At 48.0% G+C, this 25,996-nt stretch overlaps 11 protein-coding genes across 11 annotated transcripts; 4 read left to right on the top strand and 7 right to left on the bottom strand.

Annotated features, from left to right (window-relative positions):
- Positions 1–289: 289 nt before the first annotated feature.
- On the bottom strand, positions 290–1,290 carry FPRO_02369 (uncharacterized protein; the record flags this gene model as incomplete). The annotated part of the gene is made up of 5 exons (XM_031227537.1): positions 290–393; positions 450–531; positions 586–789; positions 847–1,137; positions 1,195–1,290. The coding sequence occupies 5 exons, from the start codon at positions 1,288–1,290 to the stop codon at positions 290–292; spliced, it is 777 nt and encodes a 258-aa protein (XP_031077964.1).
- Positions 1,291–3,065: 1,775 nt separating this feature from the next.
- Positions 3,066–4,098, top strand: FPRO_02370 (uncharacterized protein; the record flags this gene model as incomplete). Its single annotated transcript, XM_031227536.1, has 5 exons — positions 3,066–3,158; positions 3,222–3,530; positions 3,588–3,797; positions 3,851–3,932; positions 3,989–4,098. 5 exons carry the CDS (start codon positions 3,066–3,068, stop codon positions 4,096–4,098), a joined length of 804 nt encoding a protein of 267 aa, XP_031077963.1.
- Positions 4,099–4,718: 620 nt separating this feature from the next.
- On the bottom strand, positions 4,719–5,533 carry FPRO_02371 (uncharacterized protein; the record flags this gene model as incomplete). Its single annotated transcript, XM_031227535.1, has 2 exons — positions 4,719–5,075; positions 5,159–5,533. The coding sequence occupies 2 exons, from the start codon at positions 5,531–5,533 to the stop codon at positions 4,719–4,721; spliced, it is 732 nt and encodes a 243-aa protein (XP_031077962.1).
- Positions 5,534–6,020: 487 nt separating this feature from the next.
- FPRO_02372 (uncharacterized protein) lies at positions 6,021–7,778 on the bottom strand (the record flags this gene model as incomplete). Its single annotated transcript, XM_031227534.1, has 6 exons — positions 6,021–6,374; positions 6,424–6,887; positions 6,937–7,004; positions 7,051–7,209; positions 7,260–7,572; positions 7,622–7,778. The coding sequence occupies 6 exons, from the start codon at positions 7,776–7,778 to the stop codon at positions 6,021–6,023; spliced, it is 1,515 nt and encodes a 504-aa protein (XP_031077961.1).
- A 1,416-nt stretch (positions 7,779–9,194) lies between these two features.
- Positions 9,195–10,469, bottom strand: FPRO_02373 (uncharacterized protein; the record flags this gene model as incomplete). Its single annotated transcript, XM_031227533.1, has 1 exon — positions 9,195–10,469. One exon carries the CDS (start codon positions 10,467–10,469, stop codon positions 9,195–9,197), a length of 1,275 nt encoding a protein of 424 aa, XP_031077960.1.
- Positions 10,470–11,235: 766 nt separating this feature from the next.
- FPRO_02374 (uncharacterized protein) lies at positions 11,236–12,891 on the bottom strand (the record flags this gene model as incomplete). The annotated part of the gene is made up of 1 exon (XM_031227532.1): positions 11,236–12,891. The coding sequence occupies one exon, from the start codon at positions 12,889–12,891 to the stop codon at positions 11,236–11,238; it is 1,656 nt and encodes a 551-aa protein (XP_031077959.1).
- Positions 12,892–13,507: 616 nt separating this feature from the next.
- On the top strand, positions 13,508–14,981 carry FPRO_02375 (uncharacterized protein; the record flags this gene model as incomplete). Its single annotated transcript, XM_031227531.1, has 2 exons — positions 13,508–13,648; positions 13,695–14,981. 2 exons carry the CDS (start codon positions 13,508–13,510, stop codon positions 14,979–14,981), a joined length of 1,428 nt encoding a protein of 475 aa, XP_031077958.1.
- Positions 14,982–15,755: 774 nt separating this feature from the next.
- On the bottom strand, positions 15,756–19,633 carry FPRO_02376 (uncharacterized protein; the record flags this gene model as incomplete). Its single annotated transcript, XM_031227530.1, has 2 exons — positions 15,756–19,260; positions 19,314–19,633. The coding sequence occupies 2 exons, from the start codon at positions 19,631–19,633 to the stop codon at positions 15,756–15,758; spliced, it is 3,825 nt and encodes a 1,274-aa protein (XP_031077957.1).
- Positions 19,634–20,708: 1,075 nt separating this feature from the next.
- On the bottom strand, positions 20,709–21,418 carry FPRO_02377 (uncharacterized protein; the record flags this gene model as incomplete). The annotated part of the gene is made up of 2 exons (XM_031227529.1): positions 20,709–20,813; positions 20,864–21,418. 2 exons carry the CDS (start codon positions 21,416–21,418, stop codon positions 20,709–20,711), a joined length of 660 nt encoding a protein of 219 aa, XP_031077956.1.
- A 1,793-nt stretch (positions 21,419–23,211) lies between these two features.
- Positions 23,212–24,177, top strand: FPRO_02378 (uncharacterized protein; the record flags this gene model as incomplete). The annotated part of the gene is made up of 1 exon (XM_031227527.1): positions 23,212–24,177. One exon carries the CDS (start codon positions 23,212–23,214, stop codon positions 24,175–24,177), a length of 966 nt encoding a protein of 321 aa, XP_031077955.1.
- Positions 24,178–25,000: 823 nt separating this feature from the next.
- Positions 25,001–25,951, top strand: FPRO_02379 (uncharacterized protein; the record flags this gene model as incomplete). Its single annotated transcript, XM_031227526.1, has 1 exon — positions 25,001–25,951. One exon carries the CDS (start codon positions 25,001–25,003, stop codon positions 25,949–25,951), a length of 951 nt encoding a protein of 316 aa, XP_031077954.1.
- Positions 25,952–25,996: the final 45 nt, after the last annotated feature.

Genomic DNA, 25,996 nt, shown 5'->3' with positions numbered 1-25,996 from the left:
GAACCACTGGTTATTCTGGGCACAGCCCACGGTTCTATAACGGCAGACAACCACGGAGGATCACGCTAGTTCGTCATCGGGATTCTTCCAAGAATAGCAATATAATACCGAGTGTTGGCAGTTCAAAGGGAATTGTCATTAAGCGAATTCTAGCAACTAAATTGAATGAATTCACAGTCGTTGATACCCCACGGATAGCTTCATAGCTATAATATACAGCCACGTCCATATCAATAGCGCCAAAATAGGGCTACACTGAAGCAATCCGGTCGCTCTTCGTAACCAGATACTACTGGAACATACCCTTCGCTGCACCGATAGCCCTTTCGCGTACTTCAGGCTTCAAGTTATCCATGACTGACGATCTCGGCACATAATCGGTCTGAAAGACCTCTGTAAAGGCCCGTCAGTAACTTATTGACTGATTCGAAAAGCTTTGAACAACCTACCACCCGTGATGCCATTGCTGTCGTGCTGCATGTGAAGAATGCGATCGGAGTCGGACCACGCGGTCAAATGAATGCGGAAGACCTACAAGGAAACTTTAGAACAGGTGCTTGAGCGAGGATGACGGTAGTAACTTACACTGAAATTGGGTCTGCCTGGCTCTGGGTAACGGATTCCAGCCACATCCAAGCTTTTCTCGGCATGTTCCTTGCCTTTGAAAATAGTAGAGAGATCCTTGGCAGTCACACCAGACTGCGCAACAACTTTGCCGAGGACACTGATATCGATATTAGTGGCTGCCATGATCTCCTCACCCACCAGGCGGCGGAACCAAGCAGCAACCTTTTTCATAATGTTAATTCCGGCCAATTTTGATAGAGCCTGGAGATATGCACTGACCTCCTGAACGATCTTATCGTCAGGCGAACCATCCGTCTTGAACTCGGAATCAGACTGTTTGATGAGGCTATCACTTTTAGAAATTCCGTTGCCATGTACCTGAACGAGAGGACTCTGCGAAAAGAGAGCCAGGATCTTTTCATAAGTCCTCTCAGAGATTGGAATACCGGCGATAGACTTAGTCATACCAGCGATCATGATTTGAACGTTTTCATCAAGTTTGCCAACGGTCTGCTCGTTCAGTTGTCCGAAGACAGGGCCGACGTCGACAATCACGTCATCAGAGTTTCCCTTTATAAACATTGGCATAATTCAAGACATGAGGGATAGTTGACAAGGACTTCGTACCTTCAGGTGCTCGTCGACCTGACTTGCGAGTGTCTTGATGGTTCCATCAGGGCCAGCAAAGGCTTGCTTGGCAAGTGAGGTGGATTCAATAGCCATTGTAGGAGTATTTGGGTATGAACGATATATTAAGACGATTGGTAGGAGAAATGGAGGATTACTGTTTGCTTCAATGAGAACTTTATGGTTTAATTTTTGGTAAAACTAAGTGCACAGCAGCCGGTTTTATAGAGAATGTAAGGTGAGTTTGCGGAGCCAGAATGGTTTGGGAACATTCTGGAGCAGAACGATGAGATACAAAGAACATCAGACGAAGCATCTACTGCTTAACCAAAACATCTACACGGTTCAGATCGCCCATTCCAGGCCCCCGTCGCTTCACCCGATCTTGCGTCTCGGCTAAGGTGTCCAGGGCTGAATCCGATTGGCCCCTAAGCGTCTAAGTCGATAGCGCACAGGGACAAATCAGCCTTTCAACGCCTCTATGTCAATTCAGCCAGCCTCAGGTTCCTACTATTAGAGAGAGAGAGTAGCCTGATGCGCCAGCCTCTGCACATCCCTTGCATATATCACACATGAAGTTCGAATTCAAAATTGGCTTGCTATAGAATGGAGAAGTCTAGTGTTACCTGTGACTCTGGTAGAACCTGGCAGTCTAAAAGATGAGGTGTTGTGCGAGTTGCCTACAACCGTCTCATGCCGTTTAGTGCTCTATCAGAACGGAACGACTGCTCGTTCGATGTTATAGATACTTCGAAGATCCAAGTACGGTTGACCGTGATTGGCTTGTATAGTGCATAGCAAAACTGCCTCTGTTGGAATCTAATAAATCATGTAGCGGTTTAACATGCCAGCCAGTCACATTTGACAAGACGCAAAAAGACGTATCGACTTGTCACAACGCCCCGTAGTCTAGAACAGCCATCGTATCAACCAGGCTTGACTTAAGTTACGTAGATACTGGAGCTCAGCCAGCCAGGGGCACTGAAAGATCCAGAATCAACGTTAATGAGCCTGACCTAAGCCCAGATAAGTATAGGCTTGGCATATATATTGGATTGAGATTCAGCTGCGAACGTCCTGAACCCTTCTGACCGCTCATATGGCATCATCTGGGTTCAATCCGTGCTGGACAAGTCATATATCCAGCCAGCCACTCTATTGCCACGGATATGCATGGTTACGAGCTGGCCATACGAAAACATCAAGGCTGGATAGAGCTTGAATACAGCCAGCCACTGCACAAATAAGACTCAGATTAGACATGAGCCGGTCATGTATCATACATCCAGGGCAGTGCTTTGCAGGTTTATGGTTCGATTTCTGCCAGCCATGCTATTGCCATGGATCTGCATGACTACGAGCCGGCCATTCGAACATATCAAGGCTCGATTACAACTGGATAAGGCTTGAATACAGCCAGCCACTGCACAAAAAAGACTCGGAATAGACGTGAGCCGGCCATTTATCATACATCCAGGGCAGTGCTTTGCAGGTTTATGGTCCGATTTCAGCCAGCCATGTCTGCTATGTGAGGATCCTCGAAGCCTCCCCAACACGGCCATTGTCAAACATTGACCGAGGACAAGTCTAGACCATCGATCAGCATCTGTGATGAGACATCATGGAGTCTTGAACGAACATGAGAACGCTAGCAGAAGCCACGCATGGTTGACTTGTTGCGAAAACACTGTATATGCCAGGAGTAGAGTGAGCTACTGAAAACTACATATAAATATATCACTATCCTCTCCCTTTGATCAGGTTTTCTATATTCTTATTCAAGGTTGAGTCAATCGACAAAAGTAACCTTGACTTTTCTACTCTACCAAGCCATTCTTGTTCTGTTATCAAGAACTCTTCAAGCAATCATCATGGTCAACGCACTTTTGGCAGCTGCCTTCCCCACCAAGGATGGCAAAGTTTTGCAGGCAGGCGATCTTGTGAAGAACTTCGACTTCAGTAAGGTATGTCTTTCTGCTCATAACACCCTTGATGCTTAGGTTGCCTTTATTTACAGCTCTTCACAGATGAACGTGAAAGAAGACACCAAGCAGGACTTTCTGAACTGCGCCCTTGCTCCTTCGTTCAAAAAGCTTTCATCTAATGAAATCCAAGCACTCGATGATGAGATGAAGATTATGATCACTGGCCTTACTAAGCAGCTCGGGAAGCTCTCCCCTAACGACCGCACCTGGGATGCCATTGTGTCTCTTTGCGCCCAGAGTCCTTTCCTCGCACCCTTGGATGACGGGATCGCAAGGACTGACAGTCTCGTCAAAAACTCGTCTAGCGCTTTCAAGACTGACGGCTCTCCTGACTCGGGCATTGTGAAAGAGGTATTCCGCGCAGCCTGATGATCGGTAACATGTGTGAAGCTAACGCAGAATGAATAGGTCACTGCTTGGTTTAAGAAACTAATCCAAGACGAGGATGTCCTTAACAGCACAAAGATTGATATTAATGTTCTCGGTCGAATCGTTGCTCAGTCTGGTGCAACTGTCGATTCTTTTGAGTCTTTCTTCCATAAGACTGAGGAGCATACAAAGACTGTCATTGATATTGGAGTTCTACGATATCCCGATATCGATAACCCATACTTCAAGGTACTAGATGATTCCATGTTCAATTTTCGAACTCTGCTGATGTAACCTTCCAGATCTACCGAATCAAGTTGACCGCCTGGTCAAAATCTACCCGTACACTCGCCTGGCAGGAGGATCGTAACGGCATTCAGGGAGGTAAGTTCAACTTACGAAAGGGAGCTTCGGGGGTTGTGCTAACATCATTACTTCAGAGTTCAATGTGAGGAAGTACAAGCCTCGATCTAGCGTGATTAACAACCTCACGGACGCAGCTAAGGCTGGAGCTACAAAGCAAGCAGCAGACATTCTTGGGGATTTGTAGGATGTGACGGGCTTGCCGGGTCTCGTAACTTGGTGTCTACACCAATTTAAGGAATGGCATAGCGGCAAAAGCTATAGCATTATATAGACACCAGACTTAAATTCACTTCTATGAGTACGTAACATTCAAAGCCTGGCCATTATTTAGTTGCTTGTTCAATAAAGATATCTTTGATATTGTCTTTAATTAACTACTATATAATACTTATTAGCTACTATAGATCTCTATAGGCCTTAAGAATAACTATAGTAATTATAAGACTTTAGTATAGAGACTTAGGTATATATATAGTAGTCCTTAAGCAGCTAAATACAATTAGCTTCAGAATATATTATCTAATTGAGATAATAGAACTATAATAAAGCGACGCTGAGTCGTGTTGTTTGAAAGCCTTATTGTCGTCAAGCCCTGCCACTCCTAGCCCCCTAGCCAATATCGCGATACGCATTCTCAAATGTCATCACGTCCACTACTAGCACCTAATCCCGCAGGAGACTACTCTAAACTTAGGAAAAGATTATGTAAAGTAATGAGAGATAACCTAAGTCTTACAGAAGTGTACTTGTTTTATTTAATACTTTCCTAAACTTATGATGACATTTAAAGAAGCCTAACAAGCATCAATTGAATATGCTAAAGTACTTGTACACATGCTTCAGCGTAAACGTGGCAAGTTTCTTGTGATGCTTGGGCTTGAAGCCCTCCGGTAGATCATCCATTTCCTCCTGTTGCATAGTCAGAGCCTCAGCAGCGAATCCCTCTGTCGCAATATCCATGTACTCCTCACGCTCTATTGCATCCTTGCCGAACCAAATGAAGCAACCGCCGTATTTGAGGAGAATGGTATTCAGAATAAGACGGCTTGTTCGGCTATTACCATCAAGAAACGGGTGAATGTTGACGAATTTATGGCAGTATTTGGCCGCTAGAGCCACAGAGTCGATCTCGCCACTTGCCTCTGATACTGCGATATCAGCCTTGAGAGAGGCTGTCAGATCTCGAACGGCTTTTGGGACTGTTGATTGATGAGGGAAAGAGTGAAAGCCTCGCTGATCTCAACATCGTCTGCGTCTATCCCTCCAGCAAAAATATCTCGGCAGAGCTTGCTTGTGATGTCAAGGCTGCTGCCGACCGCCTCGATCATATTTGAGCCATAGACCATCTGCGACAGTTTCTCGTTGAAGATATCAGCAATTTCGGAGTCATTCTTTGACTTCTTGAGAGCATCTGCGAAGTCGTCGAGATAGTTCTTCAAATCGATGTGGTCTTCGCCGGGTTGGCTCTCCTCTTCAGCATCGTCCTCGTAACGGGCATCATCTTGGGTAAGTTGCAATGTCGATTCCTTGCCCAGTGTTGAACGGATACCGATCGAACCGTTGCCACGGAGGCTCGATGACAGCATCAGACGAATCGAGTGTCCGAGATTAGATGACATGCTTGCCTTTGTGTTATTGGGGTCTGAATGTGGCTGGGGGATCTTGAGGGAGAGGAATAAGGTAACAGGGAAAGATTTGCCTTGACTTCACTTTCAAAGGTCCCCATGATAGGAAAGTGTAAGCCATTTAGAACTAAGAGATGTAAAGTTTATAGAGCAGGCAAGAGTAGTGTTTGGACAACTTAAAACTAGGGTTTTGTAGACTGTCCTTTAACATTAGCACCTATAAATTGCTAAAATGTTAGAAATGGTATAGGTAAGATGAGATAAACATTAGAAGAATTTACGGATCTTATCCTAAATTCATCATAACATCTACAAAGCCTTAATTAAATGTGCCATCACCTCATTGCCTCATCCTTAGGGAGTAGTGGCTGAATAATACTGCATTTTGCACGGAACTTTAGTTCAGAAAAATTATCCCATGTAAATATTTTGTATCCAGGTATACCCTACGTCAATCATAACTTTTAACTATCTCAAACATTTAAGCCATATCTATAGCCTTAATCTTATCCTTGGCCTTCTCATTCTCCATAGCCTGGTCCATGACCTGGTTGGGATCCTTGTCACCAACATCTAGAACCTCAAAGTGTCCAGTCTCAGTGGCATCGCCAGTCCGGTAACCACTGTGAGCACCAAAAACATACCACACGTAGCCAGTGATGCAAGCAGCAGCGATGAGGAATGCGAAGACAGTCCAGTTACCCATTGAGTACATGGGTGCTGTGCTGGATGGGAAGAGGAAAGGCGCTGTGATACCGCCCGTGTTGGAGATGGCGATCATTCCTCCTGTTGCGAGCGCAGTGGCAGTTGAGCCTCGGACGGTGGCAGTTCGGTGCTTTTGCATGTCAGTACATGTAACCAGTGATGAGGGAGAGTAAACCTACAGCAACGAAGGGAAGAACAGCAGCGTTCGTGCAAGCAATAATGCAAACAGCGAAATATCTCGCTCCCCAATGCTTAACCACAGCAAGGAGCAAATAACCCGTCGCAACAAACGCCAAACCACCCATGACATGCTTCGAGCGCTCCTTGGTCTTGTCACTATGCAGACAGTTGCCCACAATGATAAAGACAGCAAAGACATTAGGAGGGACAGTGAGGAGCTGAGCCTTGTAGCCCTTGAAGCCGAGCGATGAGACGATGGAGGGGGCGAAGTATCCGAAGGCGTTGAGGGAGTTGGCCATGAAGAAGTAGGCGACGGCGAAGAGCCAGAAGAAGGGGTCGGAGATGGTGTCCTTGGCGACTTTGCTGTCCCAGTGCTTGTCGTTCATGGAGGGGGCGTAGGGGCCGAGACGCTTGACGGCGAAGGCGCGTTCTTCAGGGGAGAGCCAAGAGACTGTTTGGGGGTCTATGCCTGTTAGTATCATGATATCGCATATCATAGCTTGGAGACTTACAGTCAGGGAGGAAGAACCACACCAAGACTCCGACGATGACAGCGGGAATACCCTCAAGCACAAAGAGCCTATCAATGTTAGATGGGTCATTGGAAGGGATTGCGACAGACTCACCATTGCCATCCGGCCAGACCAGCCTTTCCGTTGAGGAACGAGATACCCGTAGCAAGAATTCCGCCAAAAGCACCCGCAACAGCAACACTCGAAGCAAAGATGGCCATTCGAGTAGCTCTCTCCTCAGGCTTGTACCAAAAGCAAAGATACATCATGATACTAACCCTCATTAGCACATTCATTCACACCCAATCGCACTGTTTACGTACCCAGGGAAGAAACCAGCCTCAGCCAGTCCAAGCATGAATCTCACAGCCAACAATCCACCGTATGTCGAGACCGCAGCAGTGCAGATGGTGACAATGCCCCAAGACACCATAATTCGAGAAATCCATTTACTCGGCGAAAAGTACTTGAGGAGAATGTTACTGGGGAATTCCATGAGGACGTAGGGTACGAAGAATAGAGCGACGGCGATGTTGTATTTTTGGCCGGTGAGGTCGAGCTGTGAGACGATGTTGTGCTCTGGGGAGTCATTGTTGAGAGTTTTTGCGTTTCCGAGGTTGACACGATCGAGGTAGTCTTGAGTCTGTTAGTGATAAATGACTTGGTTGGGATATGGAAAACGTACTGAGGAGATACGTTATGCAAACCCAAGGCATGATTCGAAGATCTTGCTTCCTCACGATTCTCTTCTCCATCTCTTTGTCGTTGAGATCGACCGTCTCTAGAGCAGGGACGTCCAGAGACGGCTTTGGCGAGAGAAACTTGTCCCAGTTGAAGAACATGATGGGCAATAGTCAGCTAATTCTGAGGATCCAGTCTCAAACGACAAAAGAGGGAGAGCAACGCTTGTATTTAAATACTAGTCTACCTTATCTACGGCCGGATGATCTCTTACCATGATAGTGAACAATAAATTAACTTTATTAACTCCCAGCGATAACGGTACTTGGCCGTATCTACCCCAGATTTTCGCTTATAGAACACAGCGTTGCTATTGTACGATGGAATAGGAAGGGAGCGACACTGCAGAGAACAACAACTCCACTGTAGATAGGGCACCGGCCGCCGGCGAAGAGGGCCCCGGCGGGTATCATGATGCCGGTTTGGGAAATGCAGCCCGGGAATGGGGACGGGGAAAGGGTTTTTTTACGTATTTCGTTTCATTTTCTTTATTCATTCGGTGACAAGCCGAATGGGCCAAGCTTTCAAGATCGCGGGGAAGTTTGTTCACGGGACTTATAGCTTGCATTTCCTTTGCAATTGGGTCATGAGACTGTTTTATAACTGACCTGCTTGGATATACTGTTCTTGTGGTGTATACCTAGGTAGGTACAGAGGAGGTGAGATGGGATTTGGCGGAAATGCTGTTTTCTGATATCGATTCGGAGATGCCGAGCGGCCGATTTCGGGACGGGCGCCGGGCGATGGTGCGGGTTTTTTTTATTCTTGTCCCGTTCGATTATTCCACAATTTATAGTATGGTTTCGGTACTATATAGCGTGAGAGATAAGAATCTGAGATAAGACTTGACACTGGTTTCTGAATAATAGGCAATACGTTCTCGGCGCGCTTTAGACCGATGGTGATGGGTTCTAGTTGAGAGGCTAGAAGATTTCCTCCGGCATCACGGTGCCGATATATTTAAGACCAATGCGATTTACCAGTATCCAGAAAGTGCCTTGTGTCGTTATTGAGCTTGCAGTTCAACATGAGCTCTCTTCGGACCTTGGTATCATTGGGCACTCTGCATAATCCTGCTATCCCATCCCACCCTGCTTACGATTCGTATGTCAATGACTCGTTCCTCGCTGCAGCTCGTATCTCCCAAGAAACTCAATTGACGGGCTAGACAGGGAACAAGGACAGATGTGAGATTCCTCACTGATTGTGACTTTAACTCATCGGCCTATCATAGATCAACACCAGATAGATTTTCACTCTGAATATGGACGTCTGCATATGTGAAGACGGCGAACAAGGGTGCTTGTCGACGAACACCTCACAAAGTTGGGGGCGGATCTCACGCAGCGTTATTCACGGCCGAGATAATCACACAATGCTGCCTCTGAAGGAAAGCCAGATTTGGCTGATCAACAAAATGTTAAACCTCACGTCGAATAAAGCCCAGCAAAGAACCATGGTATTTCTTCAACATCGCCAACCACTCAACATACACAGTTAAACAGCATCTACATCGCCTAATCCCGCTCCTTCGACCCAACAGTTGATCTCGAACTCGAATTTCTCAAAACCTTCACCCCCTCAGGCCCAGAATCAGGTGTATGCGTCGCACTACTCTCCCTCGCCAAAGGCGACGGGAAATCCGGCGTAACAGACCTCGAATCTGTCCCCGGTCTCTTTGGCTTCGAGCTCGTCGAAAGCCTCTTGCGCCGCGCTGACATAGATCCGTTGCTGGGTCGTCTACTAACAGAAGCCTCTTCTTCAACGATAGGCGTAGGAGTTCGTGTTGAGCTTGTGGATGCGCGGCGCACACTGCTTCCGCGACGACGACGCTCGCGCTCAACGGCGATGTGACGCGGTGGTGTCTTCTCACGCTCATGGCGGCGCGGTTGTCGCCCGGGGAGCCACCATAGCCAGCCGTATTGTTGCTTGACGAGTTGGCTATCGCGCTCTTTGACTTTTTGCCGCAGCAGGGCTCGGCGCTCATTCTCCTTCTCCCAGTATTCCGTCCTGTATAGCTCCCAGTTCTCGCGGAACGTAGCAGAGAAGGGCTTTGCTAGGAGGAGGAGCTTGACGTAGTCGCCGCCAGGCGCTAGATCCTCCTCGTGACCGCCCTTCTCCTCATCTTCGTGGGGCAGTATCAGCGTCGGGTGTGTATCGCTCGTGATCTGGAGCTCCTTCTCCACCTCTCGCAAGAGACTCGGCTCGACGTATCGATATGATGAACTAGCCGTGTGTGAAAAGAGTCCGTACGTCAAGAAGAATCCAATTGTAGAGAGTGCTTCGGCCCACCACGTCCGTCGTATTATGATCAGCTTGCAGTTGAAGCCCCGTAGTCCTCTATTCGAAATAACAAACCATCGTCTTGGCCAGCGAATCCCACGCTCCCAGATCCCAGTCGCCCAGACGAGTATCGCAGTGATGATGCCGCCCATGAAGCAGACCTTCTCCGCACCCTCAACAGCCCAGTAGATAGAACCGCCTACACCACGGCCATCTTCACGAGGTGCGAGAAAGAGAGCATATCCAAAACCAGCGATCCACAGTGACAGCAGCGTGAGGAAGAAAGTATGGTGTCGCTTCCGAGCTCGTAGTTCGAGGAATTGCGCGCGCAGTGAAGCTTCGAGGATCAACAGGTTGAGATAGATCATAGACGGTGAACTCGGCGTGTGATGCAGCGGATCGCCTTGTTTGGCGGTGGTGGGGAGGATGGGGCTCGCGCCGGCTGCATCTTTGGCTCCTTGCGTAGGAGCTGAAGCGCCCTTGACGATGGAATCGACGTCGTCGGACATTTTTTGAGTTGGAGGCTGAGGGGCAGCCCGGGTCAAGGAGAGCTCGATGCCATGCAACTGGAAGAGGGATAGAGAATCGTCAGGTGGTCAGATAAGTACAAGGGAGAGAGCGGGAAGTCGAGCTGTGATTTGTTGAGCGAGCCAGTTGGGTTTTGTTGGTGTTTTTGGTGATCAACGTGGGCGAGTCGGGTGATTCTTTTGGTGCTTTGTTTTAGTTAGTTCCCTATTTTCCTGGGGCGAAGATGGTTCGGTTGCTTTGACCCGCTTCCATCGTCATCACAAGCCAAAAGAGAGGGATCTCGTAGGCTTGGCTTTGGCTCGGTAAATGGTTACTGCCGGAGCTCGGTTACCCTATACCATGCTTTAGGTTCAGCCAGGCACACATGCAGAATGTAACTAGAGGCTGATATATAATTAATTTATGCTATTGCGTATTGTTATACTTAATTAGCTTCTCCATCACGATATAGTAATGGCGTGATTCAAACGCATGCCTGAATATGCTGCTTATATCTTGACTTGTATATCTTTCCTTACCTATCGAAAGGATAGTCACTATATTATGACCATTAGCTGACTTTCTCTTATCTCACAAGTGACTATCAACCTATGGTCGATCCAGAGCAGTCACTCTTGACAGAGGGATTCATTCTATAGAAAATCCTCAATTCCAAGATGTTTTGTAAAGAGAAGGTTCTCACATGACCATCTAGTCATTGCAGCGAACCAAGAAGTGCAGTTTTGCACCTCGTCGGCTGAACGTGGATTAGGAGGAGCCTTTTCTTTCCTTGGGCTCGGGACTGCACTTGCGTCTACTAAGCCTCCACCGCAAGCTAACATTAGGCTCCTCATAACTGGGATCAAATGCATCCAAGAGCCTCCCATTACCTTCAGGCGTATCACTTTGAGGAATATAGGGCTCCTCAACACATCCCTCATCTTCACTAAATGGGTTCTCCCCGTCTTGATACATAAAACTGGTCACTTCCCGGCTAACATCCATCATCACAGCGCCATAAACCCGGCCAAAACTAACGTCAACGCGAACAACTATTTTGGGCTGGTTTTCTGAGTCCCGCCCGCGCCAGCCAAGTTTCTCCCGCATGTCGTGCACCAAGCTGTAATAGTCGCCACTATCGGGCATAAATATAAAGAAACTCAGCTCAACAGACTCCAGGGTTGGCGGTAAAGCTCCAAGAAATTCAATGACATCGTCCTTTTTAACGATAAATCGGCAAAGGCCGAAATGTCGAAGTTGATGCCAGTCGTTCACAGGGAAGATACTCTGCAAAGGAATAAAGTGGTCTCCTTCGTCTCTATCTTCATCAGGGTCGTCAGAGTCATAATAGAAGTCGTCCACATAAACAACATTAGTCAATAGATTAAAATTTTGAATATGCCTCGCCTTGGAAAGTGTGTTTCGCAAATGATTACTTCGAAAAGAGCACCAGTTCATGTTACACTGGTTGCCGCAGTGTAGGGAGAGGTTGAGGGCTGCGAACCCAGGATGACTTAGGATAGTGTTCAGGTCTTCGATCTCGCTGTTCTCAGCGTCATCAAAAACACGACAGCTGATCCCTGTCCGGAGATGATTGGTATCAATAGCCAAGTCGGCAAGTTTACTCTCCGGATTTTCTCGTAGGTGTTGGGCGATGATGCGACTGACAAGACAATAGCCTCGCCATTTATCCTTCTCCGATCTATCCCAATCCTTCGCTTCAGGAAAGTTGGAATGCATCCTTATAAGAGGCCACCCACGCTCAATAGGGTAAAGGAGACCGCGTGGGAGTGATCTGATAGTGGGCGTGAGATACCAGGGTAGCCCAGGCTTTCCATGAGCTGCAGGACTAACTACCACTCTTTTCAGATTAGGGAAACGTAGCAGCCCATACTTCAGCGCATCGGCGTCTCTGTTTGTGGCAATCGTCTCTTGCTGTTCTTGCCACAGTCTCTTGAAATGTCTGAATGCTTCTGCTGGGCTGAGTAGATGTTCAAAAGCTTCTTTAACTTGGCGATGGCGTGGCTTTGCCCGCTCGACCATGTTGCGATTCTCACGGTAGACGTGACAATACCATTCAGGAACTCCAGTGGTCTCGCCGATATCCCTTTCTTCGTCATACCACGAAGGCCACTCCATTTCATGGGCTGAATCAAAACGTGCATCGTCGTAGATGATCTCTGTGACCTGGAGCCGAAGTGTTTCGTGATCAGCAACAGCTCTGAAGACCTCTATATCGCGCAAGTTGGGCGAAAGGAAGAGGCGGTTAAGGCGAAGATGCCTGACATCCTTGAAATAAGTGCATGTTTGGCGCAGGTTTTTCAAGTCGCTGTTGTGCAGTTCGCATAATATTTGATTGAGAACTTCGGCTGGAAGACGCCCAAGAAGTCCAGACGATCCTCGGCCTTCATCATTGGCGGTCATTCTCTCAAGTCATTGACTGAGATGGCTGAGATAGTAAAGTCTCTGAAATCCAAACCAAGATAGAAGCAGCTTCTACCAATCACATGACACCAAGTACCGCCAATTGTAGTGGATTGCCCCAACACGTTGGGGAACCACAACGGGTACCGAGTACATCATAAACCGATATATTCCGTTTTTCCCTTGACAAGATATTCCATCACTATTACAGAGTTATTTACTATTAAATCTGTTCTCTTCTATATATCTACCTCACCTACTCAGCTCAGCCTCTTTTTATCGCTTACCCAAACAAGTAAACAATCGACTCAATTCCTCCGCAATCTTACTCTTCTTACTCTTGCGGACTTGTCCACGGACCGGAGCTTGTTTCAAACCCCGACATTTTCGTACCTTAACTCCGGCCTGTGCCTGTTGCGTCACGAAACGAGGCGTCATCCATAATTTCCAAAGTGTTTTTTTCCCAGTGTCACTACAGAGGTCGAGGTTAAATACATATTAACCTCGCCCTCCCCCCAGGCAAGGAATGCTTAGACTTCAACCTTCTTCTGCGGTACTTCCTATATCGCGACTTTTTTCAATCACCGCTTTTAATACTACTACACCTACACGCAGTATGAGTACCGACGGTACCGTTCGTCCGCCTCATGGTGGGAGAGTGGCCGATGCGCCGGAGGAGATTAAACATCAGGCCGAGTTGAAGCCTTCGCATGCGTTCTTGTTTCCGCTTGGATATAAAGATGCTGCTTATCAGTGGGTATGTGACCAGACATGATCGAGGAGTGAAAATTAACGATCTGTAGTGGACGAGCTTGGCACCTCAAGCCGTTGAGCGCAATTTGTTGAACCTCATGCCGCACCTTAAAGAGGCGAACGACAGTATTACAAACATCGATACTCCTGAACGACCTGACCCTTACGGTACACGAGTATGGCGACGAACAATGGTCCATCTTTCCGGAAAGAACCGAGCCTTGAACGAAGTAACCGTCGAGCGAGTCGGAGAAAAGGAGGAGGATGCTCTCGTCATGATCCACGGATACGGCGCTGGTCTCGGTTTCTTCTACAAGAACTTTGAGCCTATTTCTCGCATGAAGGGACTCAAGCTCTATGCGCTGGACATGCTGGGCTGCGGAAACTCGTCACGACCGGCTTTCAAGATCCACGCGAAGAAGAAGGAGGACCAAGTACTGGAAGCGGAGGGTTGGTTTGTCGATGCGCTAGAAGAATGGCGAAAGGCCAGAAAACTCGAACAGTTCACCCTCCTCGGCCATTCTCTTGGTGGTTACCTCGCAGTTTCATACGCCATCAAATATCCCGGCCGACTTAAAAAGCTCATCCTTGCTTCTCCGGTCGGTATTCCATCTGATCCCTACGCCGTCAACGCCTCTATGCCTGAACCGAACACATCAACGATCCAAAACGAAATCACACAAGATCAACAAAGTACGACCGACCAAAATGGTACTCTCAAAAAGCACAAGCCAGCTTCAAACGTCCTACGACGACCTTTGCCTGGCTGGTTCGTCTGGCTCTGGGATCAGAACATTTCTCCCTTCAGCATTGTCCGAATGAGCGGTCCTCTCGGTCCACGATTCGTCTCAGGCTGGAGTTTCCGTCGCTTCAATCATCTACCACCAGCTGAATCGCAAGCTCTCCACGATTACTCATTCTCAATCTTCAAGCAAAAGGGCAGTGGTGAATATGCTCTAGCCTACATCCTCGCACCTGGCGCATACGCTCGTCGCCCCGTTATCGACCGCATCCAAGAAGTCGGCCGTCAAACCATCACAAAACCCGACGGAACCACAGTCAAAGAAACCGGTATACCAGTGGTGTTCATGTACGGAGAAAACGACTGGATGGACGTCGCAGGCGGTCTAGCATCAGAAGAGAAACTTAAAGAAACGAGGCAAAAAGTCCTCGAAAACGCTACAGAAGATGAAAAGAAGCGAGAAAACGGCAGCGCAAAGGTCCTCCTCGTTCCCAAGGCCGGTCACCATCTCTACCTCGACAACCCTGAAGTCTTCAACGACATGATCCGCAAAGAACTCGAAGACACGCGAAAATCCGAGCAAAGAAAGCAATAGCCCCAAATTTTCACGTCTGGGTTTGGCTGGCATGAGTGATGACGAGGCATGAAGGAATTAGCACGTCGGCGCTGTTGGCACAAGCGGTATTTTCTGTGCGGTGCGGGATTTTAGATGGTTCACGACATACAGACATTGGAAAAAAGGCGTTTTTTTGTTACTGAGCTTTTTGTTATTGGATGAGCTTGCGTGTTAGACTTGCGTATACCTATTTTATCGCCTGCTTGGCATGGCGCCTTAAGAGTAGACTGTACAACATTGATATTCCATTTATTGTTACACTGGACTGCAGGTGTCTCATCACTGTGTGTTGAATACTTACCACGCTGTCACTTATATGAATGAGATGAGACATGGTCGACAACATTGGCATCATGTCTGGCTGAGGGTAAACTTAAGTATGGCGCTTGACTTGAACAGAACGAGTTTCACGTGCTCGTTGACTAGAATTCTTAATAGAAGTGACAATAACCTGTTATTGTACTTAGCGTTCTTCAACTCTAAAAGAAGAAAGAAATCAGAATTTCGCCCCAGCTCCATTGCTTGTTCCCAAATGAAGTAACCAACTTCCCCGTTGGCGCTGAAGATATAGGACACCACAATCCTCTTTCCCCTTCTCTAAACACCCTCGATGCGAATGGCCGTGTATACTGGCTCAGCTAACTATAATGAAACCCATGTTCGGAACGCCCAGCAATGAAAGTGCTGAAAACACAACGGCAGATCATTTGATAATCGTAAAATCCCCCTCTTGCTCAAGCTATTGACCATGTTTCACAGGTTGATCAAATCAACCTCGGAGAAATCCGGGGGTGCTCTGCCATAAACTACTCGGACCTTGCTGTCGAGGGCCGTGCCCTCGTTGCTGATCCAGATGTGCTCGCTGTATGCCTGTGTTCGACGGATCTCGTCATCGCTAATGCCAAGATCGTCGTGCGGAATCCAGACAGTAGGCCGGCGGGCCCGAAGAGCTTCGTGCTGGAACGCGTGCCTAACGAGCGCATCTCTCTCCCCGGGTGTAAGGTCCTCGATTTCGTCATGAATACCGCCAAAGAGAGCTTCGCCAATGGCAAGCTGAGCTTCGATATCCTTCTGGCGGTGCTTTCGTCGGTATTCCGAGGCTCTTTTACTCTTGTCCTTATCCTTGCTGACACCGGCCAACTTGCGAAGCTGGTTACCGCCATCCTTTGCCCATGTTCCGACCTGCTTCACAGGGCGTCGAATGGTACCAAACTTTCGCATCTCAATACCTTGACCATTCTGTGGTTGTTGATCCTTCTCTTGGTAATCGGAGCTATCACGTTCCTCCGCCAGCTCGTCGTCGTCCAAAAGCCCAAGACGGCGGTCCTGGGCTCGCTGGAATGCCTGATCACGCAACACCGCCTCGTCTTCGAAAGTGATCGGGAGGTAGCGGAAGAGTGGTCCGAATGAGTAATTGAGCAGGACTTGATACAGGACGGTAAGGATAAGAACGATAATCATGATAATGCCGTGAGGGGTGCAGACGCTGTTGTCCTTTTCATCTCGTACGAGAAAGAACAGACCAGCCATGCAAAGTTCCATGAAGTAGATGCCAGTAAAGGTCTGGTTGATGGCTCGAGGGTACAGGACACCACCTGTATCATGCTCAAAGCGGGTGACGTAGAGCATAGCATAGCGTTGAGCAAACCACAAGAGCGCAAAGGTGAGAATGGCGAAGATGGAGATCAGCGGTGCGATGACACAGTAGACGATGCCGATACACGCGAAGTTGGTGTAGATTGGGAAGAATGCGCCCCATTTCACTTGACGCAGATTGGTGTTCCGCGACCACTTGTTACGCGCAGTGCTGTCGAGGATCTTGGCAATAACGTACCACATGACCAGAGCACCGAGCTGGAGGAGAGTTGCAGAACTGGTTGACATGGCTTGCAGAATCATGTAAGAGAAGAAGTAATTGGCAGCACTGGGCAAATTATACGCCAACAGGTTCAGGACGTCCGAAACGGTCTGGAGTTCTTGAACGTTGTGTACTAGCTCATCAAGCGATGCCGCGAAGAACGACGCAATAGAGACAATCAGGAAAACTTGAATGAACAAGAAGGCGAAGTAGAAGACCTGGACGAACTCGGCTCTCTGGGAACCTGTTTTCGCACCTCTAAAGCGAGCGAGGAAATCCAGAATGATGGGAATCAGCACCAGCAGTATACCGAGGACGACTGCTGGCAAGACACCAGCCACGGCCTTCGCGATATTGTGGACTGTATCGTTGTCCTTAAGGAAAGACAGCCACTGATTTGATCGGATAAGGTTGTCAAGCTGGCTCAGCGCGGCTGTCCAAGCAACAGGGATGGCCCACAGGAAGATCATGGCAACAACGGTAACAAAGACAAGCCCAGATCGTAGCCACTCTTGCCACCAGCTGAACGCCATGTTATCCCAGTCAACATCCTTGGGTGAGATTTCGTTCATTCTCGGGGCCATCTGTCTAGGGACATGGTGAATGACACTCTGGCAAGCCATATGAGCCGCAACTTGGTGGTTGAACTGGATAAATGCAGAGTTCGCGAGCGGGAATCGTTCGGGATGCTGTTGGTCCATTTCAATTTCCAGGTTGAGGCGGGCCAGTTCTTCACGACACCAGTAGATTGTATCAACCTTTTTAGTAACGAAAGGAACTCCGAAAAGCCAGGACTGTCCGAATAGAGGGAGACGATGCGTTGGGCGATCCTTCTTCTTAAGATATTTCTCCCATTCCGCTGGTTCGGCATCCTCCTTGTACTCAGTGTTGTAGGCTGTAGGATATTCTATGGGCTCTCCTTCATCCTCCGGGCTCATGAACGGGAGGGCGTACTTGATCTTTTGCCACAAAGGCTTGCTCTCGTTCGTTTTCTTCTGCCTGAATGCTGCCGAAACACCTCCTTGGGGAACAGGTGAAGCATAAGCACCAGGAGGTGGCTTCCAGAATTCCCACCACTTGGCTTCCTCTTTGCTGTAAATTTCGTCAATGTTCTCCAACTTTCGGACAGTGTTACCAGGATTGCCAAAATGCTCCCGGTTTGGTGGGGGGTTGATGGCTGCGGTACTATCAGCTGAGGCCCTGCCGTTTCGTGACTGATTGTTCAGAACCCGGAGAGTGTCTGAAGGAGAGTTGAGCTCATCCTCGTCCACTGAGGCCCGCTCACGAACTCGATCAGAGTTTCGAGACGTAGTCCGAGGTTCGGTAGATTGGGAGAGGCCCATGAAACCATTTGTTGTCTCCAGAGTGTCGTCCACGTTGTTGCCAGCCTTAGACACAACCCCCATAATTCCATGCCCGACTTTAGCGAGCGGATCACCTAGGACAGGTACCCTGAAGCCCCTCTTTTTGTTGTGCTCCTCATGCTCATGCTCGAGATCATGGTTGTACGTCTCATATTGAGACTCACGAACACCAGCATCCACGCTGTGGGGAACATTATGTTGATCGCCAGCCGCCGTACCTGAAGCGCTCTGTGCCATTCGCTGGGCTGCCGCGTCGTCTTTAGCATTCCGGTCTGCTCTTTCTTGTTTTGTTTCGGCTCGAAGCTTCAATTCTTTGCGTCGTTTCTTTTCTTCTGCCTTTTGCTGCTTAAGCTGTGCTTTCTTGGCATCTTTGATCAGATCTGTCTCTGCCTGTTCAAGTGCCAGGTGAATTTTGTTGCGCTCCTTGACCTTGTCCAATAGTGATGATAAATCTCGGTTGAGCCAGATATTTCTTATGCCCCCAGGGAAAACATCGAAGAGACCCATCAGAGCGTCTTCGCTGAGCCACTTGGCAGGAATAGAGTTGACTAGAACGGTAGTAGCCGAAGCTCTGAGTCGGTGCTCAGCGCTTGTAAGGTAGTCTTGTCGAACCTTGATGTATACCCGGAGCTCAAAGAAGAAAACCGTGCAAACCCAAATTACCACCAGGATGGCCATGATTAAATGTGCTGTGTATCGGCTAGAGTTCTTGGGACTGACGTTTCCCCATGAGAGTGTGTCGAGACCAGTAGGTGTGCCTTCATTCTTTTCATCATCGTCGTCCCTGACATCAACCTTTTGTCCGAGACCACCAACGTAGTTCAGTGGGATCAAAATCGGCATAACAATGGCGCCAATGGGAAGGAAAATGATCAGAAGTGTCTTGAGGTAGCGGAGGAAGAAATAGGCGTCTAGACCACATTTTTCGATAACTTCACGATCTCCATAATGCCATAATGTCTTCAGCATAGCAAGGGGCTTATTAGGCGGTGATTCGGTTCGTTCTCGTTCAGGTACCAAGTAGGTCTTGGGTTTGCTAGGAAGAGTCAGTGATGTCGGAGTCAGAAGCGACGATCGATTTCGACCTACAAGATGCGAGCCAGTTTATTGCGAAGAATTAGGAAAAGCAGAATCTGGACTGCAAAAACTGCCACAGCGACAGCCACGGCAGTGAGGAAACTGACGACGCCGATTCCCTTGTCCTTGTCCGCAGCGCTGGTCGAATCTCCCTGGAATGTTGAAGTCGTTGTTGTTAGACGATCGGGCGAGGTGCGAGATGGACTTAGTGTTTGGGAGGCGGAGATCGCTGAGGAGAGGAGGGAGCTCGCGATAGAGCTGGTGACAGAAGCTGCTGTTCCTGTTGCCGAATCGGTCGCTGACGCCGAAGCGTCTGAATCTGTTGACGACATGTCGAAATCGAAGCCGTCGACAGTTTGGAACTTGGGAACAGGAGGAGAGAGGAGAGCGAGAGCCCCAAACGGGGAGAATATTAAGAAGGCCTGTTCTCAAAGAATACTGCAAGGGATTGGAGCACAATCTGAAACGTGATAAGTGATAAAGTATGACAGTTGACAACGTAGGCGATACACCATTAGCCAAACTGTTTGTAAGAAAGAAAACAAGTGGTAGATATGCTGAGATGAAGATGTAACGAAAAAGAGGGTTTTGGGTATTAGGTTGAGTTTCCAAGATATTCGGTGTTTGGACTTGCACCTATTATCGGTCGCGTCATGGCTGGCGACCCCTGCCCTCACACGGGCGGCAACCAATTCCAAAAGAAGAACGGAGCGGTGTATGATTGGACACATGTGCACTAATCTTTACAACAGGGGGGCTTCACTGGATCTTGCGCTGCAGCGGCTGCTTAGCCGACAGGATAAGTTCCCCCACCTAGCGAAGTTAAGCAGCGAAAACTGGGCACTCTGGGGGGCTCATGACATCAGAGGCTTGATTGGATGCCAACCCTCTATGCTGAAACAGGCCCCCCTTTGTGGTCTGGAGCGGCATTGCTCGTATCGGATTCGTTGGCTGAGACTCAATGAGGACTTCAACTCTCGTGGACGGGAAACGGGCACTACCTAGAAATAGAAACTTGCGAGCCGCGCGCTTCAATCCAAACGAACGATAATATCTAACGTTGCCCCAGACTCTCTTTAGGAATTTTTACTGTCTGTGATTTTCGCAAACCTAAAATGACGTCTCCTTTATCTATCGGTCTTTCATTTACAGGTGCCACATCGGGGGTAACACGCGTGGGGTGTAATGTAACTCTTTAATGAAGGTTAACTTGAATACGCGGACACAGCCGAAATAAACATATTACCAATTACTCATCCATTCATTTTTGCGTCGCTTCAACTAACAACAGATAATCTAGATCGTACGTGGTACACGTTATACACAACCCTTGAAAACACGCAAGCAAGACAAACATAAACCAGGAACTAAACATATGGATAACTGTTGACAAATCCAAATCTCCGTCTAATCCTTTTGGCAATGACTACCCCCAGGGCAGTAAGCGTAGGTGTCACCGCCAATACCAAACCATCCACGGCAGTCGGACTCTTTGTGTTTAATACCAATAGTCTTTGTCTCTGTTAGCACATCTTAGACGAATCGGTGCAAGGGATACTTACATCTCCTTTGTACTGGTAGTAGTAATGACGAGATTTGGTCACGCAGAGTGAATAACTAGCATCGCAGTTGGGCAGGGTATATCGGAACAGCATGTCAAGCAGGGCTGACATGCCCTCCTTATCCTCAATTTTGCGAGTGGTTCCTTCGAACCGGGCCTTGAAAACTCCCTTTTCGGTTGTTTTACCGCCACCTTCTTTGAAGATTTGTTCTTGACCTGCCGAGACGATCTCATCAACGTAGGAGTCTGGCCACCAGTCATCTCTAGGACAAACCCAGGACGACCCTGTCATCCTCTTGCGAGCCATGATACAGGCATACACATCGTCGCCTGAGTAGACTGGTAGAAACCAGTAGCTTGACTGGCCAAGGCCTTGAACCCAACAGTTGTCAGGGGGGTCCGCGACTTGACGCTTTGTCGTGGTGGTGTTTCCCCCCTCGACAAAGGTCAGCTCACCGATCCTCACGTCTTCAGGAAAACCTTGGATGGCCATTGCATGAAGGCAAGAGGGGAATAGTGCAAGGAGAAAGGAAGCGAGAAAGAGTGAAGACTTCATGATGAAACTCAAAGCAATGAAGTAACTGATTCAATGAACGAACGAGGGAACGAATGAATGAAAAGGGAACCCGAAGCCTGTCGGGGTGTGTTTGATCTGATGAGGAGTTGCTACAGAATCTCAAAACCAGCAGATACTTCAACTTTTTATACAATTTCAAGCTGCATCAAGGTCCGCGTTGCTATAGAGAACTCTTCGTCTCATATCATGGACGGGCATGATCCGAGAGCAACAAGATCCAGAACGGCGGCAAACGAGCTGACTGCAGCAGGAAATGAAGATATTCTCACCAATGGACTGAACTTGATGCCCTCCTAGCGCTATCCGAAGCACTATTTCGGTGTTCCTGCATACTGATGATGCCTGATCCCCATTATGGACATTTTTCATGTCATCTGTATGGAAGAAGAGAAAGAAACTATTGGTGCTAGACAGTACTAACGTCAGAGACTTGGTCTCGAGGGCAGGTTATATTTCTTCACCGTATTATCAACACCACTATCTAGACTTAAGGCTGAGTTGTAGTCCGACTGAATGGTAGCGATACGTTACCGTCCTGCCGGATCAGCTCCCAACTGGCTGGGCGTCCCACTTGATATATAACCGAGCTCCCAGGCGCTTATCAGAATATGCCTTCCGGATACTCGGTACCCAATTGAAGATTGACAGCTGGACATAGGGGATGAAAAATACTGCTGTCTTCGGTCGAGTCTCCCGCAAACGCTGTGGCTTATTTTTGAACTGAAACACCAATATTTTGGTCTATATTCGTTGAAGTGCATTAGATCGAAGATGGTGGTGTGCCTCACAGCGATGATCTGACTGAGTGCTTACACAGCAGTTCGCATGCTGAAGAATTTGACTGCATACACATGCTAGAGACAGGAACTCCAAAGACGCAACCGTCATGTCGCAGTGAAACAAGAAATGTCGTTCAAAGTGAGCCAACTGACAGGCTAGAGATACGGCAATAGCGTTGAAGATAGGGCGACGATCATGGCCAGCGAATGGCCTGACTCCACTGGATACCTTCCATAAATGGAAAATACAGGCCTTGGAACAGGTTACAGTCAAATCTGATTGGGACACGTCAGATCTCACATTTTCCTGAAACGTCCCTCGATGTTGCATTGCAAGGGTCCATGCTGATCACGTTACCCTACGTCACTGCGGAAGCCCATACGGAATTCATTCCCAACATGAGATGCCATGGCATCGACTGTTGGTCTCAAGCAGTAATCAATGGATTCTTGATATATATTCACAAATTCAGAGGTGGCTATTATTAGAAGCCAGTTGACAAGTTCCTTTACTCAATTGGGTTGGCGCAGACTTGACCAACGGCTAAAGACCCGTGAGAATAACAAAGGACCTTGTTGGCTCTACCAGCCATCCAAGTAAGAGACCTTGAGAATAAACAAATTAAATCTTGTTCTCTGACTGCCGTAATGTTCAGGCTATGTGCTTGTATTGTCAATTGAGTTCTTTGGAACTTGGTGGACGTGTCTACGATCTTGAAGCTTGGTTTGCGGTATCGATTGACAGTGAGTTGTCCCTACCGCTCACATACTGCGTCTATCTGAACTCTCATCCTGTTCAAAATAATCAAATGAGGGAAAAGATGTAATTTTTAAGGCAGTTTATATAAACCATCACATCCAGCTATGGATACGAATGATCAAGCGCGCAAAGAAGCCTTTGTACGCCTGCAAACTCAACATTACCAGCATTTCATCTCTAACCAACTGGCGACCACAACCTCTTTCGACAGCTCTTTCGATCACACCGCCAAGATGCCTATCACAGAAACCTTCTTCCCCGCATTCTTGAAAGCTTGTGACGACGATCCTAACGACATTCTGGTTATCCAACTCACGTGTGGAATTTGCCACGAACAGATGACATTGGAAGATGGAGCTGATCCTCAACTCCGGGCGTTTGTCCTCCGTTGTATGCACATCTACTGTAAAGGATGCGCAGACGCGATGGTAGCCCATAGCAAAAACGACGACGAGTTCCACCATGCTTGCCCAACGTGCCGTGCGTGTCTGCATTGTGCAACTTGCCTAGCCCCGTGTGAGAAGGGCAGTCTGATTCACAGGGACGAAGGAAAGTCAATTGCGTTTATAGAAGACATCCTAAAGCTGCGGCGTAATCGGTGGTACTGCTTCAATTGCGATGCGGATGTCTTCACAACCTGGCTGCAAATGTTGATGAAGATATCAATGGACTGTACTGACGTCGTCAACGATGGACAGTTTCTGAGAATCTGCGTCGAATATGAAGGCAGGACATGGGGTGGTCCCCCACCGGACGATAAGTTGAGGCTCGTCAACCAGGCCCCGTTGCCCATGGATCTTGAGGTGCCGATTAAAATGATTGAAAAGGGCCTTCTGAAGGCCCACGGGATTGCGGTACCTGATGATGGCTCAACAGTATTTAACTATGAAATTCGTCTCTATGAACCGAGAGACAAACAGGATATTTTTCTCGTGTGGGAAAGACGCCACATCGAGAAGATGGAGCAGGAGATAAGAGACAATTGGCTTGGGAGCCGAAAGCTCATGGTCTTGGACCTCGCTTACGACCTGCGCGATCTTTGGTCTGATGAGAATGTTCGTAGAAAAATGGAAGAGCGAGTAGAGAGTGGGAAAAGGAGTATGATGGATTATATAGACGACGTCGAAGAAGCAGCTAGAGACGACGAAGAAGCAGCTGGAGATGACGAAGATGAAGAGCCAGATGTGTACGTGGTTTGAAGAAAGGGTAGGTAAGTAAGGTAAGTAAGGTAAGTAAGGTAAGTAACGCGTAGGAGGCAACTTGCTTCACTTCATGCAGATATCCGGTAATGGATCAAGGAATAAACTGCTGTGCTCATCGTCAAGTTTGCGTTGTGACCTCGAACTTGAGTTTGTATATGCGCAAGAACTATAGAGATGATGCATGAATGGACTGGCTTGGGATTGTCTCCAATTCTTCTAGGCCATCTTGTAAATAGGTTTGATCATTATTCACTTACACTCAGTAAGAGTCTCTACCATTTTTGCGACTGACAAGTGCTAATGAAGTCTCTATCGTGAAAGCAGTATGGATTACTCGTAGACCCTTATCATCAGGTAATAACTATGCCCTAGCTTATGAACGGAAAGGTAGTCTCTGCTCAATAGTGGAATAACGCTCTCTTGCTAAGGGATAGAGACAAATGCTCCTCAGCGACACCAATGGAAGAACTCCCACAGTGCAAGAAGAAATTGACGATCATGCTTTCAAAGAACATAGTTAGACGCGGTCTGTTCCTTCACCAGACCCATTGTGCAAGATAGTCTGGTTATGTGCTAACAAAGGTCTTGTTAGATCAGCAGATTAAGAGCCCGTTCAGTATCATAAGCGTGAAGTCTCCGTTCGCACAATGACTATGTTCAGTGACAGCGATATATCACAAGCCTCGATCTCAGAGTATATATAACACTAACTCACCTCTGAACCCTCTGTAGCAAGGAACTTCTTCCACCCGACCATCAACCACCAGCAATCCTGCAACTAACAAAGCATCTCCTAACTATCAGTGACCAGGTTCCCAAAATGTCTTCGCCTAAAAATCCTATCACCGCAGCCTACTATCCCGAGCTTGCAAAGATTATCAACAATGATCCTACAGCTATTGAGCGTTTAGAGCTCGAATGTGGCATGTGCCAGGACAAGATGAGTAACCCCGAGGACAAGACTTGCAATGCTATCATTTTCCCCTGCGGTCATATGTTCTGTCCCCCTTGTGTCAAAGAGTATAGAACACACACCCTTTCCAATGATATCCCTTACAGATGTCCTGTTTGTCGCACTGATCTCAAAGGCAAGATCTGTGGGTGTCCGGGCGACAAAGATACCTTATTCGAGCCCACTCAACATCAAAATGAGAGCCTTTTGGCTAGGCTGAAGGAGGAAATTTCCAACCCCGAAGGCCCTTGCGTCTCGTGTCAAATGACTACATTGGTCCGTAACTTGGGACGCATCGCACTCTACGTCCATGATCCCGCACAATTGATCAAAGACGGACATATGTTGCGAGTTACGGCTCAGAAACGCGATGACAAGGGAGTTCGAGCAGAATCTGACAACGCAGAAGTGGTCAGACAGTTGCCAATATCGGCAGAGCTTATGGAACTGTTCAACCTTGCGGGAAGCAGTCTCGACGCGGTATGGAACGGGCCTCTTGATCCAGAGGAGGAATCCTCCCTGTTTGACTTTGAACTGGCTCTTTGCAAGCGATATCCTGAGGAACATAAGGACTGGCCGCATCGAAGAGGACAGATGGACTTTGTCGAAAGGGTGGGGTGGCGCCGACCAGCCAGTACCGAAAGTAGTAGACTTTTCGAAGCTTTCAAGGGTGCAATCGAGCTAGCTGAGGCGTTCATCAGTGATGGGGATTACAAGGAGCATCAGAGACGTATGAGAAACCAGGAACGTCTGGAGGTTATCTTTTCTGAGACTCTAGAGCTGGAGGAGGCGGAGATGCGGGCCACCGGGATGAACTAGGTGGCCAGAATGACGAGGATAGCGAGAATCCTAGACTCTGAACCT

Source organism: Fusarium proliferatum (assembly GCF_900067095.1).
Source record: "Fusarium proliferatum ET1 genome assembly, contig: FPRO_scaffold002, whole genome shotgun sequence".
Lineage (NCBI taxonomy): Eukaryota > Fungi > Ascomycota > Sordariomycetes > Hypocreales > Nectriaceae > Fusarium > Fusarium proliferatum.
The sequence above is the reverse complement of the archived record's forward strand: the minus strand, read 5'-3'. Positions and strand labels throughout refer to the sequence as shown.